Source organism: Pieris napi, chromosome 14 (genome assembly GCF_905475465.1).
Source record: "Pieris napi chromosome 14, ilPieNapi1.2, whole genome shotgun sequence".
Classification (NCBI taxonomy): Eukaryota; Metazoa; Arthropoda; class Insecta; order Lepidoptera; family Pieridae; genus Pieris; species Pieris napi.
Window position 1 is genome coordinate 4542782 of NC_062247.1, and position 17187 is coordinate 4559968.

General features: G+C 31.7%; 3 protein-coding genes across 8 annotated transcripts in view; 2 read left to right on the plus strand and 1 right to left on the minus strand.

Annotated features, from left to right (window-relative positions):
- Nucleotides 1–10353, plus strand: part of LOC125055982 (probable phosphorylase b kinase regulatory subunit beta) — a 22833-nt gene extending 12480 nt beyond the window's left edge. For all 6 annotated transcript variants that reach the window (XM_047658778.1, XM_047658780.1, XM_047658781.1 and 3 more), the window contains 9 exons: nt 156–283; nt 663–838; nt 1999–2261; nt 3056–3214; nt 4707–4832; nt 5506–5729; nt 7106–7220; nt 8501–8734; nt 9802–10353. In XM_047658778.1, the coding sequence (XP_047514734.1) occupies nt 156–283; nt 663–838; nt 1999–2261; nt 3056–3214; nt 4707–4832; nt 5506–5729; nt 7106–7220; nt 8501–8734; nt 9802–9966 (1590 nt within the window). In that variant the 3' untranslated portion in view covers nt 9967–10353. The remainder of the gene's footprint in view (nt 1–155; nt 284–662; nt 839–1998; nt 2262–3055; nt 3215–4706; nt 4833–5505; nt 5730–7105; nt 7221–8500; nt 8735–9801) is intronic.
- Nucleotides 10354–10864: 511 nt separating this feature from the next.
- On the minus strand, nt 10865–14835 carry LOC125055987 (dnaJ homolog shv). Its single transcript, XM_047658791.1, has 5 exons — nt 14223–14835; nt 13971–14147; nt 13127–13294; nt 12318–12528; nt 10865–11034 (listed from the first exon to the last, which is right to left on the minus strand). The coding sequence occupies exons 1-5, from the start codon at nt 14670–14672 to the stop codon at nt 10979–10981; spliced, it is 1062 nt and encodes a 353-aa protein (XP_047514747.1). The 5' UTR covers nt 14673–14835; the 3' UTR covers nt 10865–10978.
- Nucleotides 14836–15216: 381 nt separating this feature from the next.
- LOC125055986 (alpha-methylacyl-CoA racemase) lies at nt 15217–16944 on the plus strand. The gene is made up of 2 exons (XM_047658789.1): nt 15217–15607; nt 15789–16944. The coding sequence occupies exons 1-2, from the start codon at nt 15500–15502 to the stop codon at nt 16815–16817; spliced, it is 1137 nt and encodes a 378-aa protein (XP_047514745.1). The 5' UTR covers nt 15217–15499; the 3' UTR covers nt 16818–16944.
- The last annotated feature ends 243 nt before the right edge of the window (nt 16945–17187 follow it).

Here is a 17187-nt window from a genome sequence, read left to right on the forward strand (position 1 = left end):
TTACATTTATTGCCAATTCCCAAATCAAAGGTGAAGAAGAACTGGCAATAAACTACGTCCTTCTTTTAAATAGCCAAAGTTTTTACTCAAAATGTTTGTAATTATTTAAAAAATATTCAAATGGTTCATTGTATTTAGACATTTGAATTTTTTAGATTTATCGCGTGTGCGGAATGACAGTTTTGTGCTATCCGCTGATTTTTGAAGTGTCAGAGTTCTACTTATATCGGGATATGGCTCTTTTAATCGATGATATTAAAACTGAATTGCAATTTGTTGGGAAGTAAGTACATATTTTTTGAAAATATACAATTTAATTTGTTCTTGGCAAATAGAAGTTGAATAGTGTACTAAAAAGTTTTAAAGAAGATAAAATAGATGGCGCTTTATACATTTTTCTAATTTTAATACATTATTAATCTGTGTATATATTATAGATTAAATAATTTCTGTAAATAAATTGGCTTAGCGGGGAGACGCCAGTATTGGACCCAATTAATAAGTAATAAAATATTGAAAGTTAAATAAAATTGTTAATTAATTTTTCGCGTGTGGCAACACATATCTTTAGAAAAGTATCTTTAGAAGTATCTTTAGAAATACTTCTTAATATAAGTGTAGATTTGTCCATGTAATTTAAAATTTCCCTACTTGCTTATCAGATATTGGCGTCTTTCGGGAAGGCCAACAGTGTGTCTATTAGTTCGTGAAGAACACATGCGAGACCCCCACTTTAAGCAGATGTTAGATCTCTTCGCGATGCTGAAGAAGGGGCACTGTGATGGGGTCAAAGTGAGACTGGGGCGATTGCAGAATCTTATATCAAGCTCTTGCATAGGTGAGACTTTTTTTTTTTTTTTAGAAATAGTTTTTTGAAATATACGTTCTGTAGCTCTGTCTATCATATAAAAAGAAATATTATTTTTTTTTAATTTCCTTTATATTTTGGCTATAAACATATTTATGTTATAAGCTATGTATTGTTTGTAAACACGTAATGTGCCAGCAGCCAACAAGCCATCAGCCTATATATTCCCGTACCAATGATACATATTTGAGAAGCAGCGTTGGGCTAGTTTTTTTTTTTTTTACTTTTTGGCAACAGCTTCAACTTTATGCCAATTTCAAGGTTGGGCTAGTTAGTGGGTTCAGCAAGACTTTAATCCCAGAGATTATAGACACATGTATCACTCGCTCGTGTGGTGTAGGAAAGCATCGAGATGAAACCGACATAATATCTCAAATCAAAATGTGTTTGAAGTAATGCTGATCACCCTGTTGAATGTCATGTTTATGAAATAAAAATGATCATAGAAACTGATGCAATGTGAGACCATGACTAGGTTTTTATGCGTCACTAGATTATTATCTATATATATATATAAAAGAAAGTCGTGTTTGTTACAACACTTATAACTCGAGAACGGCTGGACCGATTGCCATGGTTTTTGATTTGTTGGATTTGTTTCTGTCCCGAATAGCAGAATAAGCAATAAAATATCGGATAAGTTATCGAATAACAATAAATAAATAAATTAATTTTACGAATGCAAAAACCATATGGTGCCATCTGTTGACAAAACTACGCATCACTTTACGTCGAATTCGTGTCAGTTCAAGAAATTCCGATCTTGAGGTGAATGAGGAGATGCATAACCATGCTTTGATCCTGATCAAAAGATGTTGGATATCAGAAAGTGCTTAACATGCACTATCGCCATATTGACGCTAGAGAGATGTCTAATGTGTAAAACTGCCATTCTTCTTTCGCAATGGCAAGCAATAAAACATTTCTGTATTTGCAAAAAAGTTGTATTAATGTAATACTTAACATTAATGAAATCCTAAAATAAGTTAAATTAAAGTAACAACGATATTATAAGGTTGTAGGGCGGAACGAAGTTAGCCAGGTCAGCTAGTTATTAATATTTTACAGAAATAAATATTGTCCATCGAATACAAATCCTTTTAATATGTGATTTCTCTTAAATATTTCAGAGCATCTAGACTTCATGAGTCAAGGTGAATTTCCATCGGAGATGTTCACACAATTCAAACAATTGCAGCACGATTACATTGGCTATCAATCGTTAACTGATGTGCCACGGACACTAACATATAGAGAACAGATTCTTAACTATGAGTCGTTCAAGCACAGATCTACGTCAGATGTAGTCGAAGCTTTGCGATCCACAGAGAATATATATGCACAGAGTCAATTGTGGGGTATTTTGATGGATAGGGAGGGACCTATGTATGAGGTGGGTTTAATACGTGTTTTAACAAGTTTTAGGAAATGAGACTCGTACGTCAAAAATGTATTGGATTTGACATTTATTTATGACATACGGGAGTCTACTCTGAATCTACTCTTAATGTCTTTACAAGGGGGTTGGGGTGGGATGGAGTAGTATACAGGTGTCATATAATGTTAATCTTTTAATATGATTTCTTTACTTACATGTGTGGGACTGTTGATAAAAATATTTGTATGAGGAAAATAAGATTTTTTTAATGATAATATGAACTGAATAATTTAAATTTTTATTTATAAATGAATTATTCTTTCTTATTATTACTGGGCGAGTTTCCAAATAAATAAATATAAAAAAAGTTGTGCGTGTTATTATGTACGCGCGTAATAAGTTATACTTCTTTGGCATTATTAAAAATAGTTTTTGATTGCATGCAAATAATTACAATTAAATAATCAAAAACTGGAAAAGGAGTCATTATAGTCAATAAAGTTCAGGTTACATTTGAAATATTAAATAAATAAATATTTATTATTATTCTCTTACATTAAGTGTAACATAAATTATATTATTATTCGAATGTTGTTTTTAAATTATGTCCATTGCCGTAGCATCTTCCGTGCGCGCGCATCGTAAAATTTCACTCTCATCAATTTTTCATAACGCGCCTAAAGAAGTAAGTATAACTTCAAAAATATTTTCGACGTATATCAAAAATATTGCAGTAGATATCTGATAGCGGGTATAAGTTTTACGAACCATATAAATCTTTTTTAAACAAATGAATAAATATATTTCAGGTAAGTGGAATGAGTGCCTTGGAGTCCCTTAAAAGCCTGTACCACAGTGCCGGCGTGCTTCGTCAGTGGCGCGCAGTGCGATACTGCTCATCGTTGCTAAACCATACTGTGGACTCTATCAGCCCCTTCATTACCACTGTACTCGTTAACGGAAAGCAGGTATGAATACATTTATTTTTAATTCTAAAGAAAATGCATAAGTATAGGGTGTCTCAGTAAGAGTGCACTTTTTAATTTTTAAATAAAGACAAGTATTTTATGACATACTTCTGATATTTTTATTGTATTGTAAAGAAGACATGTTCCGATTAAGTATGGAATAAAATATCCGGCAAATGACCTCCACGGCTCGGATGTCAGGCCATTACACTTTTCATGAAATTTTCCATGACTTTTGCACAGAGATGTGGCTGTACACCACCGATGACGCGTTGGATTTCCGATTGGAGCTCAGGAATGGTTTCAGGTTTATTCGCAAATAACTCGAGATTTCACAAAACCCCAAAGAAAAAATCGCACGGCGTTAAATTGCACGATCTTGGTGGCTAGTTGACATCAAAATTTCGGGAGATAATTTGTTCTGTTCATCGGAGAAAAAGACTTTTTTCGAAAAATTGGCATCGACTTCCCATTGCTCCATTACTCATTGAGCAAATTGCTGGTGCTTTCCTTGGTCTGCTGATTTGAGCACTTGAGTTAACTGAATCTTGTACGCATGAAGGTGGAGGTCTTTAGTCAAAATTTGCTGCGTCGAATTGATGTTCGTGGGTATTCGGCGACACTCTCGTTTACAGCAGCAATGTCGGTCAAGGGACCGACCGGTACGTTGACGCAATAGATTCTTATAATCCATAATTGACCCAGTTTCTTCAAATTTTTTGACCACTCTTCGATTGGTTGACACATTAGGTGCACTTTCTCGGCTGAAAATTTGGTGAAGTTTGCGAGCGTTTTCAGCGTTACTTTTGTGATGAGTTTTCACAATTATAAGGAGTTGTTCTTTCAAAAAATGCTCCATTTTTAATAATCGGAATAAACTGAGGTGACACCTGTCAAATTTCAGACTTGCCACTTGCAGGAAAACAAAAATATTACAATTTTAAAAAGTGCACTCTTACTGAGACACCTCATATAAACTAACAAAACAATTATAGGAAAAAAATGTGATGCTTTAAACATGTGATAACAGTGGTACCATAACCTTAATCTGTGCTTCAGATTTCTGTATTAACAATTTTCTCTTCTGTCTCTAAAGTGGAAGAGATAAATGCGTCGCAAGCCAAACGCTTAGGCCGATCGTGCCTCTCTATCGCTTGTTCCGCGCTCTCGCTTGCACGCTCGGCTCAAGCGAACGTGAGAACGATGAGTCATGATTTTTCGTGCAGCAACCGGCGTTCATCGATTTATAAAACGTTATCACGTCAAAAAAAACTATTGACTTTGATAAATTAATGATTACTAATAATCTTTACTCCATAATGCTCTCAAGTCATATCTATTAATCCCATCAATAACACTTTATTTTAAATACTGTCAAATAGCCCCTTAGTGCTCATGGAATGATAAATACATTTAATTACCTTAAGATGTACCTCGGACACGGTACATAAATTTATATAAACAATTCAAAAATATTAAAATATGCTTGCAGTTAACAGTCGGTGTGATCGGTCAAAAGGAAACTGTCTTCGATAAACCAATGACGCCGGGCGAAATACAATCTGTCATGTATTCAACTATTCAACCTTATGACGTCATTGGCGCTGTGTTGCAACAGGTAAATTAACGTAAACTAATGTCAAAAGATATAATACCTTTGAATAATTAAAATATAAATAGTTTGAAAATAGTATTGTCCGTTATATGGACAGTTAAAAGTGATTTTTCCATAGGCTAGTAGATGAGAAGCTTTAAAAAGAAAATAATTTACAAAAATTATTGATACCATAAATAAAAAACGTGAAAGACTTAACAATTCAATGAGGTATGTGGACAGTTATTGTTTTTTTTATTAACTAATCAATTTGCATATTTTTTGTTACTTTCTTGGTTTAACCTAAATCAAATTAAATCTAGTGTCTATAGTACACCAGATTTAGATATAAGAATGATAATGAAATTTATTCATTTTTCCCCGTAGAGTGAATAGATAAACTCAACATTAAACAAAAACTTAAGTTAGTTAGATGATCACATACTGAGTTTTAGTGAAACGGCTTCTTTATGAGACTTTACAAGATTAGGAATAATAGAATAGATTTACTTATTAAATGTAAGGTGGAAACATAAAATGCCCACGTAAACCTGTAAATTTTGAAAGTAAAATTTATAGTTACCTTAGAGTGAAACACCTTAGTTTCTGTGTTAACATGATCATTCCGATGGTTTCGATTTCCGGTGATACATCCTTTGTTAGGTTCTACGTTACGTCTTATACTTACATTTTACAGGAAGTCGTGCTGTACTGTGGCCGATTGATTGCCACAAATCCTGATATGTTCCGTGGTATACTAAAGATACGTGTAGGGTGGGTGTTGGAAGCGATTCGGATATATTTGGAACTATTCCCCAACGAAAAGAAAGCTGATGCCACCCTCGAAAGTCTATCGCCATTCAAATTACGGACCCTGCTTCAAAGGGTGCTCACTGTATCCGACTGGGCTGATGAAGCGGGGTAAGGACTATTTTAAAGTACAGAAATTGTTAAGATTATTGAGCTTGTTTAGTGTATAAAGTATGGAAGTTTAAGCAAAGGCGGTGTCTTGTAATAATTTGATTTATAAAATAAACAAAACTCTATGTCTTAAGGGCAAAGCTTAACTATTGGCGCGCTCTTTAGAATCGTTGTGATTTCAAACCGGATGCAACGGAAAAAGCGACAGTAAAAAGAGACAGACACATAAATTAATAGGATTTGGCGTGAGAGAGAGTGAGATAGGAGGCATTATACAGTGTATAAACTTTAAATTAGTGTGTATTTGAACATTTTCTGAAATAAAAAAACAGATTTGATGAAAATTAAATAAGTAAGTCAAGTAGTTTAATTATAAAATTAGATTATTTATAAATTTTATTTACAAATCATTAGTTATAGAATCTTTTTGAAGTGAAAACATCGTACTACACTTAATTAAAAGTTTATACACTGTATAATGCTTCCTATCTCATTTTCTCCCACGTTGGATCTTGTGAATTTATTTCAAACTTTTATTATTTTAGTTTTTACCAAATTAAAGATTGATATTAAAGTTATAAATAAAAATTTAACATTAAAATATATATTTTTTTAAAGAAATGATCCTACATTTAGATAGAGAAAAAGTCTCATTTACATATTTTAATTATAAAAACTTTGTTTTTGAAGGTTTCACTTCTACCACGTGTGAATTGGACACATGATTTTTTTTCCATTTGAGTAGTTTGTAGTATAATAGTTTACAAACTAACTACTTGCAAACAAACCCCGCAAATCGGTACCTGTCATAGAGAATAAGAAATTGCGCACCTAGCTATTTGCTTATATTATTAGCGGGCCAGGCTAAAGTCTTTAGACTATACCGCGTTTTATTACGTATATGTTTTCTTTAGCAAATTCCGAAATATAGTGGGACAAAAATATGTAATAAAAATCTAATTAAACGGTTCAGCGCCCTTTTTGAAAATTACTTAATAACTTTAGTAGTCTGTACGGAGATTTGAGGTCGCTACAATAATTGTATATTAGAATTATTCTAATTTACATTTACCTTATTTATTATGTTCACAACACTACTAGTTCGACAGTAATAATCTTGATACTTCAAATGAAATTAAAAGTATATAACTATTGTGAATAAATGAAATGACGCGTAGCAAAAAAGGATTATATGAGTTAGCATAACCACGCCAGTTCTCTATTGGCACAGACCAACTTCTTGATGGAATTAACCTTTGACCTTATAATCTAGGTTTTTTCGATAATATGTTTTTTGTTATTATATTGACGTTCTAAATTGAAATATGATGTTTGACTATATACAATGTTGACACCTTATCATATTACAATTCCAGATTAACCCAGTTACAGAGACGGCAATTGGAAGGCTGCCTATGTCGAGTTCCTAAACACTTTTATGTGCACGTTTGGGATATTCTATTGAGTACACCGCAAGGAATTATTGTTCAAGTAAGAAATCCTTACATATTTGCATAAGCTTGAGTAAGATTCTGAAACAATACTAGGGCGAACTATGATTGTATATAAATACAATTATCCTTAATATAAAGCCATGAGTTTTTTTCCTTATTTGCAAATATAAAGTCTATTATATTTTTCGTTGCAATTTTCTGGAGGCATCTTGTAAATAAAAAATAAAAAAATGTGTGCGTGTACTAGGTGTACACACGTAAGAAGTGAAACTTTATGACCTTATTTTTCGAAAAATGATCTACTATATGCAACTTAACGAAATTGGTTAAATAAAGTTAAATTAGATAAAGTTTAACAAAAGGCTTTTATTATCATAGACATGAATACAAATACAATTATTTCATTTTACCTTATTGCTAAGATTATTACAGAATTTCATAAATTGTAATAGAATTTTTAGTATCATTGTTATCGTTATTATATTTTTGTTATTAATGGCTTCGAATCTCTTCGTATCAACCGTGGTAGGGACAAGATGGCGCGTAACCGAAAAACGTGACGATTTGCTACAAAATTTCTCCCATACGTCGATAAAAAATTAATTCTAAAGCCGATAAAGAAGTTTGACTTCAAAAAGCAACATGGCGCGTAACCGAAAAACGTGAAGATTTGCTACAAAATTTCTCCCATACGTCGATAAAGAACTTTCATTCCAACGCCGATAAAGAAGTTTGAATTCAAAAAGCAACATGGCGCGTAACCGAAAAATGTGACGCGTAACGAAAAAATGTTACACTAATTTTTTTTCCAACCCTGATAAAGAAGTTTCACTTCAAAAATCGGTTGTCTGTTAAGTCGGTTTACTGACGATAGTTGAACGTGACAACATCATAATTCTGGAATGGTTGCATTTTTCAAAGGAAAATTTTAATTTTATTCGTTTGATAGATATTTTGTATGGATATAGAGGAGGTAAATGGAAATCACTATTGACTTGATGAAGTTACATTAATTTGTACACATACATAAATACAATTATGTCAATTTTTTAATGAACGAATGCTGTCGAACGCGGAGGCCGATTGTGTCTCTTTGTCGCTCGTTCAGCGCTCTCGCTTGCACTTCAAGCCTTAAATGGAACGCCTCAGATAGAGGTTACAATGTTGATTATAGCTAACTTCAGGGTGTCGGTTTTTTGTGACGGTGTGCGCGCGCATCGTAATAATTTACTCTCATCATTCCCTAACGCGCTTAAGTATAACTTCAAACTATATCATACTTAAGAATTATCGATCTTAATGACAAAAAACTTCTAGGGCCATGCAATACCAGCTCAACCAACCCTAGTGAACATGTCCCGTTCGGAACTATCATTTGCATTATTAGTAGAAGAGGCACTAGTCCGTATACCGTCAGCGGCTCGTCGCCAACTTTGTGTGGAACTACTCTGTGTCCTCGCGACAATATTACGAAGAAACCCGGAGCTGTATCTCCAACAACCATTGGATCTGGATAAATTGCTGGATGACGCGCACTCTACATATGCGAAGGTAATCCAACTGCTATATATATATCTTTGTTATATACGTTGATTGAAATGCTAGTATTTATTAAATATAGTATAAAAAAAATATAGGCAAGTAGTTGCAGCAACTCTTTCAAAAATGATATCCCTATACTCTGATTTTTAATTCCGTAGAATTCTGACAGCTATCATTTTTTTAAATGTCAGAGATTACAAACCGTTTTGGCCGGGCACAGTTTTCAATTTCAATACTAGTCTGAACATCTGTGTCTAAACATTTTATTTGTTAGTGAATGTGACCATTTTATTAAGTGCGGTCCATTAAAAGTGATTTTTCGGCGAGTGATAATTACGTCCCTTTTCATCACAAACAATAAAAATAACATTTAACAGCTAACATTTCATTTTTTTAAAAGGTTTACAAAACCCGAAATTAGTAGGCAGTGATGCCAGCTAAAGAATAAAATAAAGTATAGTATAATATTGAAATATTTGTTAATTTTGTATTATTAGGTCACTTGAGTAAATATTTAGATTTACCTTTTTGTAGGTAAACATTAAAATACGTAGCATTTCATTTTTTATTGCCCTCAAATAGGTCAAATTTGTCCCTTTTTCGTTGGAGAACTTTTTTAGTAGCAACACTTATGAAATGTCAGAATTCTATGGAATGAAAAATCAGAGTTTAGAACACTATCTGACATTTGTCAATGGATAATGACACTAAATCAGGCTTCAGTTGCACACACACACCCTACACTCATGCTCTCTGGATATATTATTATTTAGTTTGTAAACCTTTGGAGACTTTGGAGATTTAATAAAATAAATAATTATAGTTAGGTAATCTCTAAGGTTTTTCCTAAATAAATAATTTTTTAGGGGTTACGTAAACATGCCTTAAGGTAAATAACTGTATTTGTCCAGTATTTTATCAGAAACTAAGTCATATCGATATAATTGTTTAATGATTTTCCCGCAAATATCCAACCTAAAGAACAGTCTTATGTTTCGTCCAGGTTCAGTAATTCTTAGAAATATGTGTTATACAGGTTATAAATATGAATCATTCATTGACCATTCATATTGCAGGATAGCGGGCAGCCGGTATCCGATTGTTCTTTAGCTGGTGCGACCGCGACCGTTACGTTGGGATATCTCGCTCGGGCGGTTGTTAATAGCGTCTTACAAATGGCTGCCGCGCCACATCTTGCCACAGCTGCCCCTACAGATCACGATTCATGTCTCATAACTTAAATACATAAATATTATATTTTATTGTTTCTAGCCTGACTGTCAAAGTCAGGTTAATATGAATCGTCATCGTAGACGTTTACGTCAAATATGACGTATCAATATTGAATTTAAAACACAAAAAGAATCACGTCGATCGAATTGATATTTCCGTGTCGGTTAAAAATAGCAAGTATTATTTTACAAAGAATAATATTTCATATTAAGTTTATACTGATGTGTAAAATCAATAAAATTTAGGCAAAAAATGTTGTATGCAATCTTTTAGCAATAAATGTTGTTGCTACGGGTCCAGCTTGTATTCTGTGGTAAAAAAAATTATATTGTTCATATAGAAATAATAAATGATATATTAAAAATTGTATTCAGGAAAGAAGTTCCATTTGCATACAAATATTGGTAGTAGACGATACGATATAATAAAATATGTTTATTATGGAATATAAGATACAGGTATCACTTATTCCTCGTCATTAAATTTGTATAGGTAGACATCCCTACTCATCGGCAAAGACAGAGAGTGGAGACCAATAGGCCGCCCGTTGCACTATCGTTTTTTTTTAATTTTATATTTATTAAATCGTTTTTATATTGTGCAATAGTGTGGATATTTATCATTTTATTTTAAACAAAATTTATTTGTGATATTATAGCCACTTTATACATACTACCAGCAAATAGCTGTTGAATATTTGTTTGTATTGCTCTTAAAATAATTTAGAAATACCTAAATGTGTCATAAACAGTCTTTGAGTTTAAAGTATGTTTTTAGATAAGATGGTTATTGTGTTAACTTTGAATTAAAAGACAAAATATAGTGAGTTTTATCATATTTTATAGATTTGTATATTTATAAGGATATTTTGTAAAATTATTAGATTTGTAGGAAATAAGTAAAGAGTTATTAGTAAGTCTGTCATTTTATTATACAAAAATTGTAGATGCACGAATCGACGACAATTCACAATCACATTCAAACTCACTACTACTTAAATAAATTAATTTCAATAATTAACTAGAGTCCATTATACACTTTATTATTTGGTGATTGTTTAAGTATTTTCCGTAGAGCTGTAACAAAGGATAATTTGTTAATATGATAATATTTTAAATTCATTTGTGTTGTGGCCCATAATCTACAAAGACGTAACTAATGTTAATTAATAAAACTTTCTTAATTAAATTTTTTTAGCCACATATACCAAAACATATAATCATATATAATAGGTATATCATATATATTTTGTTTTATAGGACATAATGTACACTTGTCAATAAAAAAATCATGCTATCAAAGCTTCTAAATTTACTGCTATAGTCGAATTTTTAATTAGACGATATCAACTGACGTTTACGGTGTTGTCAGTTTTTAATGAAATAAAAATAGTGTCGTGACAAAGTAAAAACCCCTGAATTAATGATCGGTGATGGCACTAGTCGCCGCGCCGCGCTTTGTAATAAGACGTCAAAAAACTGATTGTAGTTACATAGTACTAGTACCTAACTTATATCAGAGCACTTTTATACAATTTTGAAATAGAAATAATATTATTTTATTGTTTGAAATGATTGACTATTCACACTCATTGTTCATTCATCTGATTGAACAAGAACTGAACGCATCACTATTACTTTAAATATGGCAACATTATTTTACAAAATGACATTAGCTACTGTCAGTTGGCTTCGTCTAATTAAAAATACGACTATAGTAATCAAATCAAGGGCATAGAATGGACATGTCTATTGTCACTCTTTAGTTCCCAAGATTTTTGCTTTTGTTTTAAAAAGCTTCACATGAGCAATTAATTATAATAAAAAATAAATAAATAAAAGTTGTTAAGCGTCATTATAATATGTATCAACAGCAATTGCATAACAAAAACCGTGTGGGAATTAGAAAAATTAAGGGTATATTTTTATTTATACACTAAAAAATAAAAACAATTTTGTATGTATCAATATAGCTGTGAAAAATGCCAAATTTCATACAAAAAGTTGTTTAACAAATCTGAGTAAGCAGATTTGAGTTTTAATTTATGTTTTAGTTTATTCTAAGATCTTGAAACAATTTCAATAAAAGTTAGTGTATAATTTAGGACTAGTTAGGAATATACAACCTTTTTTATTCAAGTTTTACGTGTTTAAAAAGAAAGCCAAATTCTTGCCGCGGACTAAGTCTTTACTGACTGAGTTCAATAAATGTTATAAACTTAAAATAAAAAGAAGGTACTCGCGCAAATTAGTCTATAAAAATCTACTATACTACTAGTTGAGATTTATATTATAGTATATTTAAGAATAAGACACCTAATCCTTATAAATAAGTTTAAGTAAACTAACGCGATACATACCTTCCTTTTCATCATCAGTAAAGTCTTGCTTAGGAAACTCAATATCAAAGGTAACATAAAGGTTTCCATTTAAGTTATTGTTTTCAAAGTTGGGCATTCCTTCACCCTTCTTACGGACACGGGCCCCAGCCCATGTCACTTTATCTCTTGAGATAGTCACTTTGTGGCCATCAAGGTGTTTCAATTCTAGTGTGAAGCCTGTTAAAGCATCCTGTAATAAAAATATTATATTAACAAATGGCAACATTAATTTTTTTTTCAAAAGTCAAATAATCAACATATTATACTAGATAATTAGGCCATAGTTGATCTAATGCTAGATCTATTTGTCATAGTAATTTTGATTTCACTTAACTTGTACTATTATAGAAACAAATTTCTTATAACAATTTTCATATGATTATAATAAATTTCCACATGTATATAAATTCATATGAAATATTCTCTCTTTTAAAATAAGCTGTTATCAGCATATGTGTTATCAGAATTTTATTAGTACTGAAATTTTAATTGAGTGTGAACTATGTCAAATATGTTCCAGAATGAATTTTACAAAATGAGTTTCTCTTGTTTAGTTATTAAATCATTTAATTAATGATAAAACAATAAATGCATTTAAATGGCAAATATATATATATATAACAAGAGAATACAAAAATTAGTTGGTATACAATATATAGTTTATATTAGTTAAGCCAACAAATATTTAGACTATTTATAATAGAAACTTGTAGCATGTATTCCACTTGGTTTTATTGAATGACATAGAAATTCATATAGACTATTCAATTACACCTGTTCAAACATACCTGCAAAGATATTGTGACATTTGTATAGAGATCATCTCCTTTCCTTGTGAACTGTGGATGCCTATCAGTATAGAACACAATTATGAGATCTCCGGGTTCACCATCCATGTGAGGCTCACCTTCACCTCTTAGTTTAGTTTTATGGTTATCGGGGGCACCTACTTCTACCTAGAAGACACTACATTATGAATATCAGTGAATTCAAATATGTTCACTTGTTACAAATAATTCTGTATTGCCAAGATGACAAATTAAATATACAATGTAAACTCTATGCAACAACACTCAAGGTTGTCGTTTAATGGAACAACAAAAAATCTGTGTTAGAAAAAGAAAATTATTTTTCCGGTTACTGTTAGTAATTACACAAAAACAATCCTTATTTGAAAGCTATTGTCCCAGTCCCAGTAATTAAGTTTATTTTTTTATTTATTTTATTCTTATTTTGTGATATTGAGGCATCTTCGTGAAAAAGAAAATCATCTCCTTTTACTTGATCCTCGTTTTTCTCAATGAATTAGAACAAACTAACTAGAAGGTCATCGTAGGTATTAAACTACAGTTCCATTTACACCTCGTCAATTTGTACAAAGTCCATTCCACTTCTTCCCAGGCTTCAGATAAAAAATTTACTACATCAGCATATAAGTAGAAGTTTTACCTTCGGATTTGACTAGCTCTATCAATAATTTATTTCTATAGTGACCCTTGAGGCTTTTGATTACGCTTTGATCCATTGGCTGCAAGACATTAGTCTTATTTGGAGGAAGAAATGCCAACTCCATGTTTTGAAGGTGATGTTAAATGGAGTTTACACTGTATTTTAGAAATATACAAAATATACCTCGATTTCTAAAAGTCTTTCTTCATTGACTAACTTAACGTTAGGGCATTCATCGCAGACTGTTTGCTGCATCATCTGGAAACGGCCAGGGCCCAGGTTCCTAGTAACCATTTCTTGTCTACAATTACACTTTCTCGTTCCTGATGCTGGCTTTATAACTGGTTTGTTGCGAGTGATCTGATAAACAAGAAAAATATAGTTTAAAAATAACAATGTTTATAATTTAATAGTGTAATAAAGTTAAGAACTTACTTCAATGAAATTTCCATTGTAAAGTTCCTCTAAGGATACAGTTAATTCCATTACTACATCCGCCCCTCTTGGTGTTTCGTGGTGCTGCGATTCCCCACCAAAATGAAAACCAAAGTCACCAAAGAAACTCGCAAAGGGATCATTATTGTTCATCATACCATCTTTCTTTAAACAATCTTCTCCACACCTGTCATACAGTTCTCTTTTCTCTGGGTCTGATAAAGCCTCATAAGCTGCGCCCAAGTCCTGGAATTTTTGGGATGCATCTGGATCATCCTGATTTTTATCTGGATGCAAGGCTTTCGCTAATTTTCTGTAAGCTTTTTTGATATCATTTGTTGTTGCTGAACGGGTTACGCCAAGTATCTGATAGAAGTCACGACCGGCTGTCACTAATAATATTGTTGATATGAAGAACAATAGACACGTATACGCAGAATTAATAAGCATTTTTGAAATACTAATAGTTAATTCTAATTATTTACATGAAACATTTACTTTTTATATCATACTTTTCTGTATAGATGAAACGCATCTTACAGAAAAAACCAATAAAATTGAATTGAGCACGAAGTTCAAGTATTGCCCTACGAAATTGAAAATGACAGATGGCGATCATTCCAACAGTCAATTTGTCTCATCGTGAGTGGCTAGAATGTTGATACATATTGAAATTTCTTGTTCACAGCGACCAATCGTAACTTTACTCGTATTCTCGTTTTGTCGTGTTTATATATTTTGAAGGGGCGAATCACAGAGTGCTTTTCTATGTATAGATAATAAAACTAATAGGAAATAGAAATATATAATAATTCAACTTATAGACATATAATGGAATACTTGAAAATATTATTTTGTATTTATATTTTTAAATTTGACCTGAGAAGGACAGAACATAAAAGCATCGTACTCATTTACTGAAAAGAGCTTTTAAAGTACATATCTACTATGTAATCTGTCAGCATTCAGTAATGTATTCTGTGGTCATTTGTGATTTCGAAATTCGAGTTGGAAAATAAATACTAAGACTATAAGTTTTAAGTTACTATTGCCATAAAAAAATAAGTTACAAAGTTTAAACTTTACTTCAAACTAGATTATTTGTAGTTTGAACTTTGAACTGGAATAATCCAGTAAAATAAAATAAACAAACTACAGATAACAGAAACGCCCAGAGTCCATTAAAACTTTTGTTAAATTATATATTTGTTACTTTGCACATTGCAGGTCATTTAGTAATTAGTATAGAAATTGTTATCTTACAATTTTGAAAAGTGATGGCTTTACGAGGTGTAAAAGTTGTTGAAATGATTGGACTTGCACCGGGACCAGTTTGTGGTACTATTTTAGCCGATTTTGGGGCTACAGTAACAGTAATCCATAAAGTTAGTGTTGTTTTTATATCCCTTTAATTTTTTTTTTCAACTTAATTTTGTTACCGAAATTCCATAATGAAAAATTGCTGATTTTAATCCAGAATTTTATACTACTATTTTACTTCTTGCTGTGTGGTTCCTTACCAACCTTTCCTGAACCTAATCTGGTTAATTGTTTAATTTTTTTTAGATACAACCTGCCCCTTTTGATGTTATGTGTAATGGAAAGAAAATGTTATCTATTAACATAAAATCTAAGGAAGGAGCAGAAGTTGTAAGGAAACTGTGTTCTTCGTCAGATGTTCTCATTGATACCTATCGCCCAGGAGTTTTGGAAAAAATAGGACTAGGCCCAGAAACTTTAATGAAAGAAAACAAACAATTAATATATGCAAGGCTATCTGGATATGGCCAAGATGGATATTATAGAAATAACCCAGGCCATGATATTAATTATGCATCTATTTCAGGCATACTTTCAATGTTATGTAGAGGCAAACAACCTCCAGTTCCGCCTATGAATATTTTAGCAGATTTTGCAGGTGGAAGTGTTTTAACTGCACTTGGGATAGTAATAGCCTTGTTTGAAAGGACTAAATCAGGCAAAGGTCAGATAATTGATGCAAGTATGACTGAAGGTTTGGCATATGTGGGTAATTGGCTATTCAGAGCAAGACATTTACCTTTCTTGAATGAAGAACCAGGAAAGAATGTTCTTGATGGTGGAATGTCATATTACAGAACATATAAGACTAAAGATGGACAGTTTATGGCTGTTGGTTCTCTGGAACCTCAGTTTTATGTGAATTTACTCAAAGGCTTGGATCTGTCAGAAGATATTTATCATCAATTGGCTGATCAAGATATGTGTAATCGAAAATTTGAAGAGGTCTTCCTTACAAAGACACAAGAAGAATGGATTGCAATATTTGATCAACTAGAAGCATGTGTTACACCCGTTGTGAACTTTAATGAAGCTAACAAAAACAAATGTAACGCCTCAAAAAATTCATTTTATATTGATCACAACAATTTAGTGGCACCAGAGCCAGCTCCCAAATTATCTAGGACACCACCAAATGCTACTGGAAAAAAATTACCACCAAAACATGGGGAACATACAACTGAAATTTTATATGGTCTTGGATATAGCAAGAGTGAAATAGATGAATTTATCAATAAAGGTTGTGTTTATGCTTTGAAAATGTCAAATTTATAGATGCTAATTACATTTAACTTAAGGAATTGTGATATTTGGTGATTTGGTGATAAGCATAGAATTAAGGATAATTGTTATTTTAGTGTGTAAAAGTTTTATCATGGTTAAAAAATGTATTTATAAAATTAAAATTATTTTTATTTAAATAATTTTAACACAAGTATGAATTTAATTTAACCTTTACATTTAGGCATATGAATAATAGATCATGAATCCAACAATTGAAGATAATAAAGTGGATTCGTGATGAATTAACATATTTAAATAATTATTACTAAACACCTATATCTCTTTAACAGTATGAAAAAAAAAAAAACTTAAGTTACAGCCAAAACTTAGATATGTTTATCTGGAGATTTTTACGTATAAA